Source organism: Antechinus flavipes, chromosome 3 (assembly GCF_016432865.1).
Source record: "Antechinus flavipes isolate AdamAnt ecotype Samford, QLD, Australia chromosome 3, AdamAnt_v2, whole genome shotgun sequence".
Taxonomy (NCBI): Eukaryota; Metazoa; Chordata; class Mammalia; order Dasyuromorphia; family Dasyuridae; genus Antechinus; species Antechinus flavipes.
The window spans coordinates 304,660,350-304,680,127 of record NC_067400.1 but is presented as its reverse complement, the minus strand read 5'-3'; the positions used below and the strand labels follow the sequence as shown (position 1 = coordinate 304,680,127).

Genomic DNA, 19,778 nt, shown 5'->3' with positions numbered 1-19,778 from the left:
TTCCTTCCAATTCTGTCATACTTAGACTTTGTTGTAACAACCCATATTTTCCTGCTCCCAGATTTTAAAAGTCCATCCATTTTTACTATATTCACTTTTCTGAGACAAAGCATTTTCTTTTCATTTGTATTCAGTGCTAATAGAGTCATCATTATAACTTGGATAAAAGGACCTAGCTTTAGAAACTTAGGGCTTTTAATAAAAATGCAACCAAAATTGCTTCCCAAATACCTCAATTTCAGGGGGTCTGCGAATTGCAAAATTTATATTCTTACCTTATTCCAAATAGTTCTGTCAAAAGAGAAAGAGATATTCTCAGGGGTGCCATCATTTACCATTCACGAAAGAGATACTATTAACTATCTAGAGTACAACACAGTTTATGAACCACTAAAATACAGACTCTTTCTTTAAGACATTGCATATGCTCAGGGCAGCTAAGTGGTGCAGTGAATAGAGCACCAGACCTGCAGTCAGGAAGACCTGAGTCTCAGACATTTAACATTTCCTGGCTGTGTGACCTTGGGCAAGTCACTTAACCTCAATTGCCTCAGGGGAGAGAGAGAGAGAAAGAGAAAGAGAAAGAGAGAGAGAGAGAGAGAGAGAGAGAGAGAGAGAGAGAGAGAGAGAGAGAATGCATATGCCTTGCCACTCAGAGGCAGTATCAGATACTACTGCAAAATACTACGTGCCAATTAAAAGAAAAATACAGACACAGACACCTTTCCCCAACCATTTTTCTGCCCGTTAATACTAGGGAAAAGAAAAGCAAATGCAAGACCTGTGACAATATATTTCTCCTACATAAATTCAAACAATACAAGAGTTTTCCCACACCTCCAGAGGTTTGCCTAGGTCTTACTCTTACACTGTGAGCAATATAAACTATCAAGCCCATGAAAGTTGCCCAATATCCTTCTCCTTAAATATTCTTAATACTCTATAGCAACACTGTAGTTACAGAGAGCATGGTGCTGTCCACTGTCCCAGTGCTGAAACATCAAACTATTTTCAGCTGACCATGGTGCTGACAACCTTTTCTGATTAGGTACAATTTAATTCGCTTTTTTTATTTTTAAAGAAATATATGTATATATTTTTTACTTCCAGTTCTCTTTTTGGCTACTTAGCTTTACAAGTTTAATTTTGCATTCATTATTTTCACTAATAAAAGCCCATGCATTATTTTAGTTATTTGTATTATTACTGCATTATTGCCACCTCAGTCATATACCTCTAATTTAGTATTAAATTTCTGCATATTAAATGATGAGGCAGGAAAAGAAAATTTTATTTTTTATCAGAAAAGAAATGTTTATTTCTAGCTTGTAGAGAATATATATAAATCTTACTTTTTATAGATGGTATTTTAATCCTACAAAACCTTCTATGCTATAGGGATTCTATAATTCCCGCTGCATTTTCTTACCACTTGCTGCACATTTTGTGCTACTGAAAGGAATTCTTTTGATTCCTTCTGCCGATATTCTGGGAGAAATTCAATGTTGGCAATACGGAACAGCCCAACAAAGTAAAAAGCATCCTTGCTTTCAGCCTGACCTGTGAAACAAAAAGAAGACAATTAGTAGCTGCATAATACTATAATACTATCTGATTTGTACTTGTGTATTATTGTGCTTATGAATTAATTGTTTTTAATGGCAAATAAATATTTTAGTGGTTCATAAACTGTGTTGTACTCTAGATAGTTAATAGTATCTCTTTCATGAATAGTAAATGATGGCACCCCTGGGAATATCTCTTTCTCTTTTAACAGAACTATTTGGAATAAGATAAGAATATAAATTTTGCAATTAGCAGACCCCCTGAAATTGAGGTATTTGGGGAGCAAACAACACATGTGGTTACTCAGAAGGAATGCCATGTAGGGAAAGAGGTTTATAATGACAGATATCTTGTGATACATTTTTTTTTCTGTCTTCTGGCTTTTCCCTTTTGTTCTGATTCTTCTTACAAACATGACTAATATATAAATATGTTTAATTTAATGATTATACATGTGTAGCCTATATCAAATTGCTCCCTATCTTGGGGAGAGAAGGAGGAAAGGAGGGGAAAATATGGAGTTCAAAATCTTATAAATGTGAATGTTGAAAACTATCTTTACATGTAATTGAAAAAAAAATACTATTAAATATCTTGTGATGGGATTAAGGTAAAAGAAGAGGGCCACAGACCCCTTAGCCTCTGGTTTAGAGGGCTATGCACAGTCTTCAAACTCAAAAGCTTGCCTGCATGTAGTCTACAAAAGTACTGAATTAAGGATAAAATATTAGAATCCTGCTTCTTAAACTGTGGTTCTTGACACCCTGTGAGTTTTCATAACTGAATGTGGTGGTTACAAATTTATGATTTGTTATAAATACAACTAATTTTATATACTTGGAGTCATAAAAATTTCTTGGGCAAAAAGGGATCATGAGTGGAAAAAGTTTAAGAAGCCCTGCTTTAGAAGACCTTAATCTGATTTTTAAAAATCTATAATTAGCTAGCTATGACCTTGTAAAGGTCACTTTATCTTTCTGAGTCTCAGTTAAGAGAATAATATAAGGCACTTGGCCTTTATGACCACTAAGGTATTTTTAGATCTACAGTCCTAAAATGACCATCTTTAAGAAAGAAAAGTGACAAACTATCAGTAACTTATTCATCAGTCTATTTTTCAAAATAATACATTCCAAGTAGATGATCATCTATTCTGCCTAATTTTTTCCAAATTTTCCTAAAAAATATAGTTAGTATAACTTGGAACCAGTAACAGAACTAACTCCAACTTTATATAAAGATTGATATTATTATACTCCCAAATATGGCAAGGTAAAGAGGTTTTTGGGTTTAATGGAATAATTAAAATATCTTTCAGAAGGAGTTTATTTGGTGGGAACATTCCTTAATATGGGTATCACAGTGGGAACATCAATAAAGATCCAGATATTAGATTACCTGGACTGGCCCCATAGATTCAAGTCATATTCTCTCCAAGATCATCCTGGGACCAAAAATTTATGCTACTCCCAATGCTTGCCCAGAGGATGATAACTAAATTAAGATCTGAGCTGGTATCTGGAGAAAAGCTTTCTATTAACAGGAATTGTAAATAAGTCAACTGCCTCAATCTTAACTATCCTTAGACCAGACATCAAATGTCTCATCAACTGGGCATACAACATTGTCCTGTACCACTAACCCAATCCATAGTCTTGTTCATCCTGACAAAAGGACAAAAATCAAATAAAAATTCTTGGTGGGATCTAAAGCACACTTCTCTCCTTCCCCATTCTCACCTCCTACAGGAAAGGGTGTATTGTCAACTCCCATTGCCTCCATTTTCTTACCTCTAGACCTCAGTTCTCAACCCATTAAAATGTGGTTTCTAATTCCACCACTCAACTGAAATTGTTCTTTCCAAAGTTGCCGATTTCTCTTAATTGCCAAGCCTAATTGCCTAGGAAGCAATTAGGTGTTAAAATAATCAAGCAGTAGACTTGGAGTTAGGAAGATATAAATGCAAATCCTGATTCAGACACTTACTAACAGAATGACTGTGAAAAGATTCCCTATCAGTTATTATTATTACCTTTGGTCAGGCTTCATCATTCTTGATCTCTTTACAGCATTTTGCATAGGTGACAACCCCTTTCTTCTGGACACTTTCTCCTCTCTAGGTTTTTATAACATTGCCCTTTCTGACCTGTCCTTATGATTCTCCTTTGCTAAATTATTTTCCATTTTAATTTTTATGCATGAGTATACCTCAGGGTTTCATTCCTAGTTCTTTATTTTTTATTTCTCTCTAAATATTCCTCTTATGAGCTCATCAATGACATTTTCACTTCTTTTGTTGTTGCTTTCTTGAATTTTATTTTTTCTATTTTTTTTCCTTTTTGATCTGATTCTTCTTGTTCAGCAAGATGATTGTATAAATATGTATGCCTGTATTGGATTTACATATATTTTTACAATATTTAACACATATTAGATTACTTGGACTGGCCCCATAGATTCAAGTCATATTCTCTCCAAGATCATCCTGGGACCAAAAATTTATGCTACTCCCAATGCTTGCCCAGAGGATGATAACTAAATTAAGATCTGAGCTGGTATCTGGAGAAAAGCTTTCTATTAACAGGAATTGTAAATAAGTCAACTGCCTCAATCTTAACTATCCTTAGACCAGACATCAAATGTCTCATCAACTGGGCATACAACATTGTCCTGTACCACTAACCCAATCCATAGTCTTGTTCATCCTGACAAAAGGACAAAAATCAAATAAAAATTCTTGGTGGGATCTAAAGCACACTTCTCTCCTTCCCCATTCTCACCTCCTACAGGAAAGGGTGTATTGTCAACTCCCATTGCCTCCATTTTCTTACCTCTAGACCTCAGTTCTCAACCCATTAAAATGTGGTTTCTAATTCCACCACTCAACTGAAATTGTTCTTTCCAAAGTTGCCGATTTCTCTTAATTGCCAAGCCTAATTGCCTAGGAAGCAATTAGGTGTTAAAATAATCAAGCAGTAGACTTGGAGTTAGGAAGATATAAATGCAAATCCTGATTCAGACACTTACTAACAGAATGACTGTGAAAAGATTCCCTATCAGTTATTATTATTACCTTTGGTCAGGCTTCATCATTCTTGATCTCTTTACAGCATTTTGCATAGGTGACAACCCCTTTCTTCTGGACACTTTCTCCTCTCTAGGTTTTTATAACATTGCCCTTTCTGACCTGTCCTTATGATTCTCCTTTGCTAAATTATTTTCCATTTTAATTTTTATGCATGAGTATACCTCAGGGTTTCATTCCTAGTTCTTTATTTTTTATTTCTCTCTAAATATTCTTCTTATGAGCTCATCAACGACATTTTCACTTCTTTTGTTGTTGCTTTCTTGAATTTTATTTTTTCTATTTTTTTTCCTTTTTGATCTGATTCTTCTTGTTCAGCAAGATGATTGTATAAATATGTATGCCTGTATTGGATTTACATATATTTTTACAATATTTAACACATATTAGATTACTTACCATACAGGAGAGAGGGTGGCGGGAAAGACGGGAAATTGGAACACAAGGTTTTGCAAGGTCAGTGGTGAAAATTTTTCCTTTCATATGTTTTGAAAATATAAAGCTTCAATAAAAAATTAATGTTAAAAAAAGAAAATTCCCATGAACAGTATGGTACATGAGGTCACAAAGAGTTGGGACACAACTAAATTACAACAACATACTCCTTTCTGTCTTCTTCCTTCCTCCTCCTTTTCTAGGTACCTTACAATTTTGCCATTTAGTCTTCCCCTCAAAAAAACCCCAATACTGATTCAATTGTAAGTCTAGTGTTGTGAGTTAGTCCATGATGTTTAAGTTCTGTTTCTCAACCAGCACTTCATTTTGACTTACATCAAATTCAGTGATTTTCAGTTGTGCCTGACTCTTCCTAATCTCATTTGAGGTTTTCTTGGCAGAGACACAGTAGTGATCTTGCAGATTTTTTTAAACAGATGAAGAAACTGAGGGAACCAGGGTTAAGTGTCTTGCCCAGGATCTTACAGCTGGTAAATATTTGAATCCAAACCTGAACTCAGGGAAGATGATTCTTCTGACCTCTAGGTCCAGCACTCTATCTACTAGGCCATCTAACTCCTTGTATATTTTTAGAAAGAAATGTCTCTCTGTTGTTAATTTGTTCTTTTTTTTTTGTTGGTATTGTTTTTGTACTTATTAAAGTCATAGATAACCTCATTTTAATTCAATTTTTAACTTTTTTGTGGGTAATTTTTTCCTTACTTGTACTTTACTTATTTTCTGTATCTCTTTATCTTTCTTGTATTTATGTTATCTGTAAAGGAAGCAATTTGTTCAATTCTGGTTTCTTTGGTGGCAATATTTCAAATATCATTATTTTATCAAACATCCAATTTAATTGAGAGGTTCGGGTTGCAGGACATGTCATATTGTATTACATCTTTGGTGTCTTTGCTCTTTGAAACACATCAATCCATTTTTACTTGCAGTTTTAGCTGGATACAAAATTGTCTTGCATTACTTTTGTGTTGTTATTATTGTTGTTATTTTATTTTATTTTTTCCAAATGCAAAGATAGTTTTCAATATTCATCTTTGTGAAACCTTATGTTTCAATTTTTTCTCCTTCTCTTTGCCCCTCTCAAGCAATTCAATACAGGTTAAACATGAGCAATTTTTCTAAACATTTCCATGTTCATTGTATTGAACAAGAAAAATAAGATCAAAAAGGGGGAAAAACACATGAAGGGAAAAAAAAAGGCTTGCAACACTTTAATTTCCTGTTTTTTATATTTTAAGTTATTTATCTTGGTTGATTGCAGAATTTGTTGATTAATCTTGGAATTGTTAAATTTGATCACCATATATCTTGGAATTTGTAGTACAGGTTTTTTTTTTTCCTTGAAGAAGAGGGGATGATCTGTTTATTCCTTTGAATGACACTTTGTTTTCTATGGTTTCTGTTTTGCTTTTTTCTCTTTGCCAGAGATTAGAACTCAAAGTTGCTTCACTTTTTTTCCACACTGGAGAATAATCACATTTGATCATTATTGGGTTATTTCCTAAATGACTTTTTGAGGATATAGAATGTCCAGCTCAATGTCAATCTTTCTTCCCTTAGATTTGATAAATTTAAACATATGTGAACATCTTGTCTCATTTCCTCATGTTCTGTTCTCAAGGTCTGTACTTTCAGAGTACAGAGCTCTGCCACACTGTCATCCTAAGTCAAAACAAGCTTCTGCCTTTAGCTTTTCTTGCAGACAGAAGCACAAAGATAGAGAAGACTTGAGTTCTATTTGCAAAAGCTGATTTGACTTAGGCAGTCCTGTAGAGGCATAGTGATGGAGAGAGGAGGTGGTAAGTGAACATAGTAAGGAACTAGGAATTACCTTTCCCTGATATTAGTTCATTTGGCTGACAAATTTTTAGAGTTTTTGGTGTTTTAGATTGTAGAGATAGCTGAGATTTAATGATCTCTTGTGAATAATTCCTATTTTGGAGAAGTTTGAGAGATCATTAAGATTGAAAAAAGGTACATAGTTCTCCATAATAAGTTCTTATAAATGCTTGTTGATTAACTATTGAAAAGGCACAGAGAATATGAGTTTCCATTGAACATATCTTTTTGTTGACTTTTAAAAAACAACAACCAAGGAACTTGTGATTCAGTGAAGCAAAATTTCACCTTAAAAGCTTTTCTCCAACTAAGTATCTCACAAGCATATAACAAAATCATACGAGAGTAGAGGTACTATTTGCAAAATAAGAACCAAATTCTAATTTCTCTTGGTTTATATTTCTTTTGTTTAATATATTTCCCTTCCCCCCTTCAATAAATGTCATATGCAAATCTAAAATAAGAATTGTGAGATAAGTTACCTGAGGTTACCTAAGTAAAACAGTAGAGTAAAAGGGGAATATTCAATCTAAGTTGATTAAGTCTTAAAAAAAGAAAAGAAAAGAAAAGAAAAGCAGTTTTTAATTTCATAACAACTAGTAAGTGTCTGAATCTGAATTTGAATTCAAGGCTTCCTGGCTTTGGATCCAGGAGAATAAAGAGAAAAAATGCAAGGTGAACCTGGAAGAAAGACATTAAAGAAATTCAAGGAGAGTTAGGAAAAGCTTCATGTAGAAATTGGCAACATTAACTTTGTCTTGAAAGAAGAGAGGGATTCTCTAAGTAAAGGTGAGACTTCAAAAGGCAAATAAGAAAGGTAGAAGACAAAATGAGAAAAGAAATGAGAGGGATGCATGAGAGAGTAAACAGTTTGAAAAAGGAAGGGAAAAACTTGTCTGAATAAAACAACTATTTAAATGGTAGAATAAAATAAAAGGAAAAAGAGATACAAAAGATAATTGACGATAATCACACATTAAAAAAAAAAAAAACTAGAACAGGGCAAATGGAAGCTAACGACCTTGTGATTAAAAAGAATCAGTCAAACAAACTAAAATGTATGAAAAAAATGGAAGAAAATGTGAAATATTTCATTGGCAAACTAGCCAACATGGAAAATAGATCCAGAAGAGACAATTTAAAACTTTTTGGCCTATCTGAAGGCTATGGCCAAAAAAAAAAAAAAAAAAAAAAAAGAACTTGGATAGATTCCACAAGAGGTCATTAAGGAAAACTGCTCTAATATTCTAGAAATAGAGGGGGAAATACTTATTTAAAGAATCTATTGATTATTTGTGGAAAGTAATCCCACAAGGAAAATTTCAAGGAACATTATTAGGAAACTCCAAAATTATAATCTCAAGGAAAAAATACTGCAAGCTGCCAGACAAAAACAATTTAACTATCAAGGAGCAACAGTCAGGATTACCTGGGATCTGGTAGCTTCTACAATAAAGAATTGGAAGACCTAGAATACCATATTCTAGAAGACAAAGGACCTGGGGTTATAACCAAGAATTAACTACCCAGGGAGACTCAGCATTGTCTTTCAGGGGAGGAGATGGAGTTTCAATGAAATAAGAAACTTTCAATCATTTCTATTAAAAAAAAAAGATCAGAAAATTTAATCTGCAAACACAGGACTCAAGAGAACTATAAAAAGGCAAGCAGGGGAAAAAAATGTATATGTAAAGGTTAAACTATTTACAACTCTAGATAGGAAAACATTATCTGTAACTCTTACAAACTGCATCTGTCACTGGGGCAGATTGAGAGGGGCATCACATGACTGAGGTGTGGTTGTAAATGATCCCCAATGTGATGACATCAAAGAAAAATACATTAAGGAGTAGGAAATGGTCTGTATTGAAAAATAGGAAAGAGGAGGTATAATAGGATAATTAATTCACATGAAGAGGTACAAAAGACAATTGCATTTTGGGAAAAGAAGGAAAGGGCCTTAGCATTGTCTTGAAGCTTGATCTCATCAGTTTTGGCTTTAAGAGGGAATAATTTAATCATTCAGCTGGGCACAAATTTATCTAACCCTATAAAGAAGTAGAAGAGAAAGAGGAAAAGAAAAGGGACAAGATAGAGGGGAGGGCAGAAACACTAGGGAGAAAGATAAAAGAAGTGGGGGAGAGTTGATAGAAGTTAAGGTAGTAGGTGGAGTGGGTTAAAAAAAAAACACTAGTAAGGGAAGGGGAGAGGAGTGATAGAAGATAAGGTAGTGGATGGGGTGGGTAAAAAAAAAAACCCATGGGACTAAGGGCAGGACTAAGGAAAGAGATAGTAAAAGTATATACAGGGGAGAGAATAAGATGGAGGGAAATACAGAGTTGGTAATCACAATGTCAATCACATGTTAATGTGAATGGGACGAACTCTCCCATAAAAGGGAAGCAAATAGCAGAGTTGATTAAAAAACAGAATCCTATAATATGTTGTTTACCAGAAATATATTTGACACAGAGAGATACAGATAAAGTAAAGGTAAAAGACTGGAACAAAATTTATTATGGTTCATCTTAAGTAAAAATAGCAGGCAATTCTAATCTCAGATAAAGCAAAAAATAAAATTAGATTTTATTAAAAGAGATAAGGAGGGAAAGTACATCTTGATAAAGAGTACCATAAATAATGAAGTAGTAATGATACTAAATGTGCATTCACCAAGTTATAGAGCAGGCAAATTCCTAGAGATTTTAAGCCAGTTACGGGAAGAAATAGATAGCAAAACTATTCTAGTGGGGTACCTCAAATTTCCCCTCTCAGAATCAGGCAATGCTAACCACAAAATAAACTGGAAACAAACGAGGAAAGTTAATAAGATCCTAGAAAACATAGATATGATAGACCTCTGGAGAAAATTGAAAAGAGACAAAAAGGAATACATCTTTTTCTCGGCAGTTCATGGTACTCCACAAAAACTGACCATGTATCGGGCCGTAAAAACCTCACAATCAAATTCAAAAAGGTATACCACAATGCAATAAAAATTACATTCAAAAAAGGGCCAGGGAAAGATAGATAAAAATCACTGAAAATTAAATAACCCAGTTTTAAAGAATGAGTGGTCAAACAACAAATCACAGAAACAATCCATAATTTCATCCAAGAAAATGACAATAATGAGACAATATATCAAAACCTTTGAATGCAGTCAAAGCAGTTCTTAGGGGAAAATTTATATCTCTAAATAACTACATAAATAAAATAGAGAAAGAGGAGATAAATGAATTAGGCATGCAACTAGAAAAGTTAGAAAAACAACAAATTAACGCCCCATTAAATACAACATTAGAATTTTTGAAACTCAAAGGAGAGAGTAATACAATAGAAACTAAGAAAACTATGGAATTAATGACCAAAACAAAGAATTGGTTTTATGGAAAAATTAACCAAATAGATAAATCTTTGATTATTTTGATCAGAAAAAGGAAAAAAAAAACCCAAATCACTAGCATCAAAAATAAAAGGGGTGAATTTACTACCAATGAAAAAGAAATTAAAGCAATAATTATGAGCTATTTTGCCCAACTCTGTGATAGCAAGTCTAACAATCTAACCAAAATGGATGAATACTTATAAAAATATAAAATGCCCAGTTAACAGAAGAGGAAATAAATTACTTAAATCATCCCAGTTTAGAAAAATGAAATTGAACAAGTCATTAATGAGCTCCCTAAGAAAAAATCTCCAGGACCAGATGAATTCACAAGTGAATTCTACCAAACATTTAAAGAATAATTAATTCCAATATTATGTAAAGAAGGAGTACTACCAAATTCTTTCTATGAAACAAACATGTCACTGATACCCAAATCAGGAAGGGACAAAACAGAGAAAGAAAATTACAGACCACTTTATAATGAATATTTATGCAAAAATTTTAAATAAAATATTAACAAAGAGATTATAGCAATTTATCATTAGGATAATGCACTATGACAAAGTGGGATTTATGCCAGAAATGCAGGGCTGGTTCAATATCAGGAAAAGTATTACCACACTTGACCCCATCAATAAAAAAACCAATAGAAATCACATGATCTCAATAGATACAGAAAAAATCATTTGAAAAAATATAGCATCCATTCCTATTAAAAATGCTAGATAGCATAAAAATAAATGGAGCTTTCCTTAAAATAATAAGCAGTATCTATTTAAAACCTACAGCAAGCATTATTTGTAATGGAGAGAAACTGGATACATTCCCAATAAGATCAGGAGTGAAACAAGAATGCCCACTATCACCACTATTATTCAACATTGTAGTAAAAATGTTGACTTTAGCAAAAAGAAAAGAAAACAAAATCAAAGGAATTAGAATATGTTACAAAGAAATAAAACTATCACTCTTTGCAGATGATATGATGATATACTTAGAGAATCCTAGATCACCCAGAAATCTACTAGGAACAATTCACAGCTTTAGCAAAGTTGCAGGATATAAAATAAACCCCCACAAATCATTAACATTTCTATATATTATGAACAAAGCTCCTCAATCAGAAATAGAGAGAGAAATTTCATTTAAAATTACTATAGATAAAATAAAATATTTGGGACTCTACCTGCCAAAACAAACCCCAAAACTATATGAACACAATTATAAAACACTTCTCACACAAATAAAATCTGATCTAAACAACTGGAAAAATATCAATTGTTCATGGCTAGGCTGAGCTAATATAATAAAAATGACAATTCTGCCTAAATTGAGCTACTTGTTCAATATCATGCCAACAAAACTGCCAAAATAATATTTTATAGAACTAGAAGAAATAATAACAAATTTCATCTGGAAGAACAAAAGGTCAAGAATATCAAGGAAATTAATGAAAAAAAAAACCACAAAGAATGGTGGCTTAGCAATAACAAAACTAAAACTATATTATAAAGCAGGAGTCATCAAAACCATTTGGTACTGGCTAAGAAATAGAATGTGAATCATTGGAGTAGATTAGATACATGTGACACAAAAATTAAGGCCTACAGTAATCTAGTTTTTGATAAACTCCCAAACTCCAACTTCTAGAATAAGAACTCAATATTTGACAAAAATTTCTGGGAAAACTAGAAAATAATATGTCAGAAACTTGGCATAGACCTACATCTCATACTCCATACCAAAATAAGGTAAAAATGGATACATAATTTGGGCATAAAGGATGGTACAATAAACAAATTAGGACAGAAACCTATCATTTGATGATGTCCTCATCATTTTATCACTAAGCCTATTTATCTGCACATGCCTCATTTTATTCAGCAACCACTGATTCACAGCCTGAATGGGCTTAGAAATCAACGCTCTAGCAATTATAACTTCTAATAACGTCCCCAAACAACCCACATGCCACAGAAGCTGCCACAAAATACTTCCTTACACAAGCTACTGCCTCCATAATAATAATAATATTCACTATCATCTACAATGAATGATCAACAAACCAATGAACACTCTTCCAACTATCTAACCAATGGGCCTCTATCTCAATAACCCTGTCCTTCTCCACAAAACAAGGCTTTGCCCCTTTCCACTTCTGAGTGCCTGAGGTAGCACAAGGAATTCCACTCCTAACCGGAATAATTCTTCTAACCTGATAAAAAATCACCCCAACATCTATTCTATACCAAATTGCCCCCTGCCTGAATATAAATATCCTCATTACCCTTGCAATTCTATCCACCATCTTGGGCAGATGATTTACCTATCAGACGGGTACCTATCAGATGATTTACCTATCAGATCTTTGGAGAAGGGAGGAATTTATGACCAAAGAATTAGAGAACATTATGAAAGGCAAAATGAACAACTTTGATTACACTAAATTAAAAAGGTTTTGCACAAAATAAACCAATAGAAACAAGATTAAAAGGGAAGTACAAAGCTGGGGGAAAACTTTTACAGCCAGTATTTCTTATAAAGGTCTCATTTCTAAAATATATAAAGAACTCTGTCAATTTTATAAGAATACAAGTCTTGACTATTTGATGAATGATCAAAGGATATGAGCAGACAATTTTCAGATGATAAAGACATTTATAATCATATGAAAAAAATGCTCACAGATTGGCTAAAATGACAAGAAAAGATAATGATAAATGTTGGAAGGGATGTGGGAAAACTGGGACATTAATACATTGTTGATGGAGTTGTAAAATGACTCAACCATTCTGGAGAGTAATCTCAAAGGTCTATAAAACTGTGCATACCCTTTGACCCAAAAGTGGCATTACTGGGGTTTATGTCCCATGAAAATCATAAAGGAGAGAAAAGGACTCATATGTGCAAAAATGTTTGTAACTGTTCTTTTTGTGATAGCAAAGAACTGGAAAAAGCGTGGATGCCCACTAATTGGGGAACGGCTGAACAAGTTGTGTACATGAAGGAAATGGAATATAAATATATTTAAAATGATGAACAAGCTGATTTTAGAAAGGCCTGGAAAGATTTACATGGACTGATGCTGAGTGAAACAAGCAGAACAGGAATGCATTGTACATAATAACAGCAAGAATGTGCAATGATCAAGTATGAAAGGCTTGGTTCTTCTCAGTTGTTCAGTGATCCAAAGCAATCCCAATAGATTTTGGACAGAAAATGCCACCTGCATCTAGAAAAAGAACTAAAGAGACTGAATATAAATCAACACATATTATGTTCACTTCATTTTTCTGTGTTTTTTAATCTCTCCTGTGGGTTTTTCCCTTTTGCTCTGATTTTTCTCTCCCAATATGATTCATAAAGCAATGTGCATTAAAAATAAATAAATTTACCACAATAAAAATAAAAAGGGGAAAAAAAGAAACTACTATATGTTATCCCCTGCATCCCAGCCATTGCTGGTTGTTTTGACACTAGTCTAATAACTCTAGAAGAGAGAGTGAGACTGATGAGCTCTGTCTCATCTAAATCCAATTAATGCCCAAGTCAAGACATCACACTATGATGTCATTGGTCCTTTCTTCAAAAATAAAGATCAAGATCAACATCAAGATTCGTTGAAAGATGCAATACAAGCTACTTCATTGAATAACTCATTTGTGATCAAGTGCGTTATTGAGATATATGTCAACAAAAAGATATTTTCCACTGCCATGGGAAATATTCAGCACAGTGTCCAAATAGAAGATGGGTTTCCTATAATAATAAGGTCATCCAGATGTTCCTGTTATTTATAGCATCATACAAGTTACACAAACCCAGTAACACTGCCTCTTAAATGAGATGCACATGGCTTAAAGCGTTTGACCTAACAAATCACATTGCAAAAATAAAGTAGAATAAGCATTATCTAGATTGCTGTGGGCAGTTATACGATGCAGTGGTTAGAGAGTTAGATCTAGTGAGGAGGATCTGAGTTCTGATCTGACCTCAGCCACTAGATGTGTGACCCATGCCAAGTCACTTAATCCTGTTTACTTCAATTTTCTCACCTAAAAAATGAGATGGAGAAGGAAATGATAAACCACTCTAGTATTTCTGCCAAGAAAACCCCCATATGAGGTCACAAAGAGTCAGACATGATTTTAAAAAATTACTGATTGAAAATATGTGAAATATTATCCTTGGCCTTGTTGATTTAAAGACAAAATAAAACATTGCCTACTGACAGGGACATTCTACTTATGAATAACACAATTAGTTGGGGGTTTTTGCTTTTTTTTCCCCTGAGGCATTGTGTTGTAGTGATTGGTGAATGGAGTTTTGGATTTGGAATCAGAAACTCAGGTTCATATGCTACTACTGACACTTAAACTAGAGGTGTGAATCTATGATTCTGAACATAGATTGTAGCTATTCTGAGTCTCAGGATTTTTTTTCCCTGTAAAATGGAGATAATTATTAATGCCATGCCTACATCATAGTATTCTTATGAAGCTCACGTAAGATAATCTATAAAAATGCTTTGTAAACCTGTCATTTTTATCAATACTGTTTTGTTTTATGCCCCAACATTTTATCATAGCAAGAAAGAAATGAATAAGGATGTGAAGAAATTTAATTTTTTTGAAATTAGTCATTAAAAAATAACAAAAGTCCACTTACATTTGCAAAATTCTTCTGTGTTCCAAATCCTACATGTTCACAGAAATTTTTAGGAAGCCTAATGATACTGATAAGCCTGAAACTGAAGCCTTTTTCCTTCAAGGAGAAAGTCTCCTTGAATCCTGGCCTCTGTAAAAGACCCTACCCAAGGGAAACAGGATAAACAGCTTCATTCTGTTATCCTGAGAGACTGCTTCCATTGATAACACTCACTACTAATTAAGCTCCTATTGAGGTCAAGATTAGCCCAGAGACACTCATTCAATTCCAATATTTTCTCTGATTCCAGCTCAAAGTGCATCCAGTCCTCATCAAGAGCTGCTAGCCTAGCTTCCATTATAAAATGAGCCAACTTGAGGCTCAATTCTTACAGAGGACCTAATATGCCATGCCTCTCTCCTTGGCATAGCAGCAACCTTCTACCCGCTGAAATGATATTCTCTTTCAGTGTTACCTGCTCTTTATCTTTCTCATCTATTTCCCTAACAAGACTTTATATTTCTCTCTGTTGGGATTTCTCTGGTAGAAACTTTACTTATCATGTGGGGGCCTTGCCACCAAGGAATTCAGTCTTTCTCTTCATGCATAGCAAAGGCTGACTTCCCAATGCCAATAATAAACTTATTTTTTTACCAGTCTAGCTTTTCGAGTTCATAAATTCCTTTATAAAGGACCTCTGCACCACCAGAAAGGGGTTCTCACAACTCTCTCCCTGCACCAAATCCTAAGGGAATCTAGGGGAGCCAAACCTCTTTATTTAGTTTCCTGAGCCCCAAACCTGCCATTAACCTCATCATTTGGTTCTCTGGGAATCAAGAGGAGCCACACTTCATCAATATCATTTTAAAAATCCTGATCCAAATAAAGTAATAACCTACTTGGTGAGTTATTCCTACTGGCAGAAAGACATACATGCTGTCCTATTGTTTTCCTACCAATGGGAAAGGAACAGAAAAAAAAAAAAAAACACTCTCTGGTACTTAAGGACCCCATCCAAGGTTGGTAATGTCTAATGAGACAGAGGAGGTAGAAACTTGGGTTTTCATTTCATCCATCTATCTGAGATGATTTATTACCAGGATCCCAATATTCAGCATCTAGTGGAGAAAGGGATCTACTGAGCAAAAAGCCTCAAAGTAGCATAGGTATTATGGAAATGGAGCAAATAAAAAAAAATCTCTGTGCTCCTCATCTTTGAATGAAGTTTCTCTTTAAATACCAACAGCCTCAAAGATATCTCTTCTCTGCTTGGTGATCTCTTATCATGAAAATGTCTTCTATCCAGCAACCATTTTCACTGGGTATGAGCCAATTTCACTTTCTATTCCCTTTCAGCCAACTTTAATTCTCTCCTTTATCAGGGTGATCAAATTTCATTTACTGATTAAATTCCAAAACATTTCAAGCTGAGTAAACCTAACATCTCTTTCTGTCAATTCTACTTGTGAGATTGTTAATGATTTAAAATATTAGATAATCTCTTCATCCTAATTGATTCAAACTGGAATGGGTCCAGCACCAAAACTCCATTTGCCTCTTAGGAAACTTCTATCAATGAATTAAGCCCTTTTTGGGCAGTAACTGCAAAGTTATCTTGAAACCTGAGTCCTTTCCTCTCTTCTCTAGTGATTCTTCCATAACTTGCTGTTTTAGTTCCTTTGGGTTTCTAAGATTCTTGGGTTCTCCTCTCTTCTTACTTCTGACTCTTCTTTCTTTGCCAGAAAACCCCCCCCTAAAACTTGTATAATGAAATAGATAAATTGAGATTCAAGTTATTTGAATCACCCATCCTAGGGCTATTTGCAATTTGACAAGAAAAAGATCTGAAATACAAGGGATGATGTTCTAACTGAGTAACATTTCAGGAATCATCCAAGTAGATAGGGGAGATATGGTTGGTGGTCCTTCTTCACCAAGTGTCTACAAAGCAACTATGGAGGTTTCCCATGATATTATATTTAGAAAAATGGTAAGGTAAATTTATGAGTGAGATAAAACAATTCCTTTTTTCTGAAGGATTTCAAATTCATTCAACTTGTCTGAGCAGGTAAAAAGATTCTAAAACTTGCTTTCTCCTGCCTTCACTGCTACATTTCTCCTTCCTTCCCCACCTCTTCTTATAATTGAGATGTAACAGGATCCAGAAAATGCCATTTCCTCTTCTATTTTACATCAGTAGTCTGCTTGGAGGATAAAATAATACTATAAGGAAAATGCATAGAATTTTACAGTATACATAATGGAACCTACATTTATAATGTGTCATTAATCCTAATGCATTCAACTTCCATGAGCACACATTTTAACTCACTGATATGGAGCCATAGTAACGTCCAGGTGATTACTGCTAGGATGACTAAAAATGCTGTGAAAAGAATGATTTTATTCTGAATGTTCCAAAAGTGGGTTTTCTTGGCTTTCTTCTTGGATTTGATTTTGCCAATAGGTTTTCTGTGTGGCTTTCTGAGTGGTTTCCTGACTGGTAGCTTTTCTGGTCGGGTCACCATTTGGACAGAGATATTAGATACCTTAAAGGGGGAAAAATACATACACACACAATAAGCATTTATATTATGCAAAAAGGCAGCTGAAATAATTAAAATCAAGAGAGATACAAGGACATTTTAGCACAAAATTTCAAAAGTTAAGGGCTAAAAGGTGAAAAGTCATGGTCATATATTTTTTTAAGTCCTAGAGATCATAGAACTGGAAAGAATGTTCAAAGCTAATTTTGTTTATCTTGTTCATTTCATAGATGAGGAAACTGAAGTCTAAAAAGGTGAAATGTTTTGCTTAGTGTAACCTAGGCAGTAGATAAGTGAGACAGTTTATGAATCTCAGCCCTCTAACTTCTGATGTAGGGCTTGTTACATGGTGCCAGATGATATTTGGTCTGTCCATGCAGTTTAACCTTATCTCAGTCAAGAAAATTAACAACAACCAAAAAAAAATTCAAATATTATTCTCTAGTGAAATGGATAATTTCTATTCCTGGTTATCAAAGAATTCTTTACCACTAGAAAAAAATAACAGATGATGTCTTGTTTGGGGGAGGAGACATGCAGCTTGTTCACAACTCTATTCCTATATACTTTTGAATGATAGCATAGTTTGGTTTCCCAATCAATAAAATGGGGATGACAAACAAGGAACTGGAAAAAATTACTTTGGCAAAAACCACTGTATAAAATTAAAATATTCTGTTTACAAACAAAAATAATTGCTATTTACTATTTATTGTTGCTCTTCTCTGTTCTCTTCTTCCTGCCTTCCTCACCTGATAGTGTTGTAGAATAATGAATAGAAGGAACTTTGAGCTTCTTGGACAGAGAGATTTATATATGTCAGTGTAAATAAAGTCCAGTGGCAAAATTATTTCTAACTACAACACTTTAAATGATAAATGAGTGAAATGTAGCAACTTAGAACACAGGCAAAACCAAATAAGAATAAGAATTCTTAAGAAATAATGCACTTTTGTTCCGCTAATAAGTCCAGTTTTTATGAATTCATACCAATTAATGGGCTAATTTGCAGCTCAGTATGCTTTAAATTATTCATTTGTGTCTCATTACTCCTGCCAAACAACCTTGTCCAATGGAATGTGGACTACAGTCATCCAGCTGAAATTTAACAAGAGTAGACTTAATCTAATGCTATACCTTGAAGGAAGTAAAGATACTGTTTCTAAAGAACAAAAATAGTCATTGTAGAAAATGGAGTGGACTCATTATAATAAAATTCCTTTCCAGATATCTTCTAAATGAGCCAAAGGAGAAATTCTTCTAAAATACATATTTGTGATGCCTTCAACATGAAAACTGAGTCTCACTGTTGATTTTCAATGTAAATACATCAAAGATAGCCTTTTCCTCCATCAGTTTACCCTCTTTTGCTTAAAGATCAGTACACATTCAGTGACATTTCAATGCATAGATTTGAACAAATTGCCACTGACAAAACTCTGACACAAGCTGACAGCAATTCAGAAAAGTGGTGCAGCCCTCACTGGTAAACAGAGAGCAGCGACAAATCGACGCTAAGCAGCTAAAAGAGCAAGGTTGTCAAAAATACTACTTACATTCAAGTCAGCAGGTTTGGCTGAATCATCACTGTTGGTTTTCTCCATTTTAGGGGATCTCTTCTCAAGTTTGCAGGTAGGCTCCAAAGCCAAATTTGCCCTTTACTCTTGTACAAGGTCCCCAGGTTCCTGTCTTGGGGAGAATCAGCAATAGCATTCAAGAGATCACTCAGGGCAGAGCATCAATTTACATCCAGCAGTTTCCAGTTCTGTAATTGCATCTGTCTCACAGCTCTACAGAGGGTGTTAAAGGGACCTGGCAAATTGTGTCCCAAACTGAAATTGTAGGCAGGTTTCCATATATGATTTGAGGTTTATGTTGATTACTTCCTTTTGTAGACTGGCATGGTGCTGTCAACTTGGAGGTGGAGAGGGGAGGCATAATATTATGTGAGTACTATGCATGAGAAAACAAGCATGAAGTTGACAAATTAAGTCCTTGAACACTTTGCATTTAATTTATCTTGAAACTTCATAGGCTGCATCAATCAATTATGCTATTTTTTAAAGTATACTTTCTGAGTTATGGTACGATAATTTAATGAGATTTCCAATATTGCTCTACATTTTAAAATCAGGGTTAAAAAATGTAAAAAAAAATAACTTTTCCTACTCTCTCATCTACACAGAATACTTTGTAATAAGAGCTCTCTTTAGAAGATTGAGAGGCAGCATGCAGTAGTAAATAGAAA

General features: G+C 34.1%; 1 protein-coding gene across 1 annotated transcript in view; it reads right to left on the bottom strand.

Moving 5' to 3' along the window:
- The window catches only part of TMPRSS7 (transmembrane serine protease 7), a 100,808-nt gene extending 81,596 nt beyond the window's left edge, over positions 1–19,212 (bottom strand). The window contains exons 1-3 of the mRNA XM_051985274.1: positions 19,087–19,212; positions 17,317–17,533; positions 1,430–1,560 (exon numbers count right to left, since the gene is read on the bottom strand). Of these exons, the coding sequence (XP_051841234.1) occupies positions 1,430–1,560; positions 17,317–17,533; positions 19,087–19,134 (396 nt within the window). The 5' untranslated portion in view covers positions 19,135–19,212. The remainder of the gene's footprint in view (positions 1–1,429; positions 1,561–17,316; positions 17,534–19,086) is intronic.
- Between the last annotated feature and the right edge of the window lie 566 nt (positions 19,213–19,778).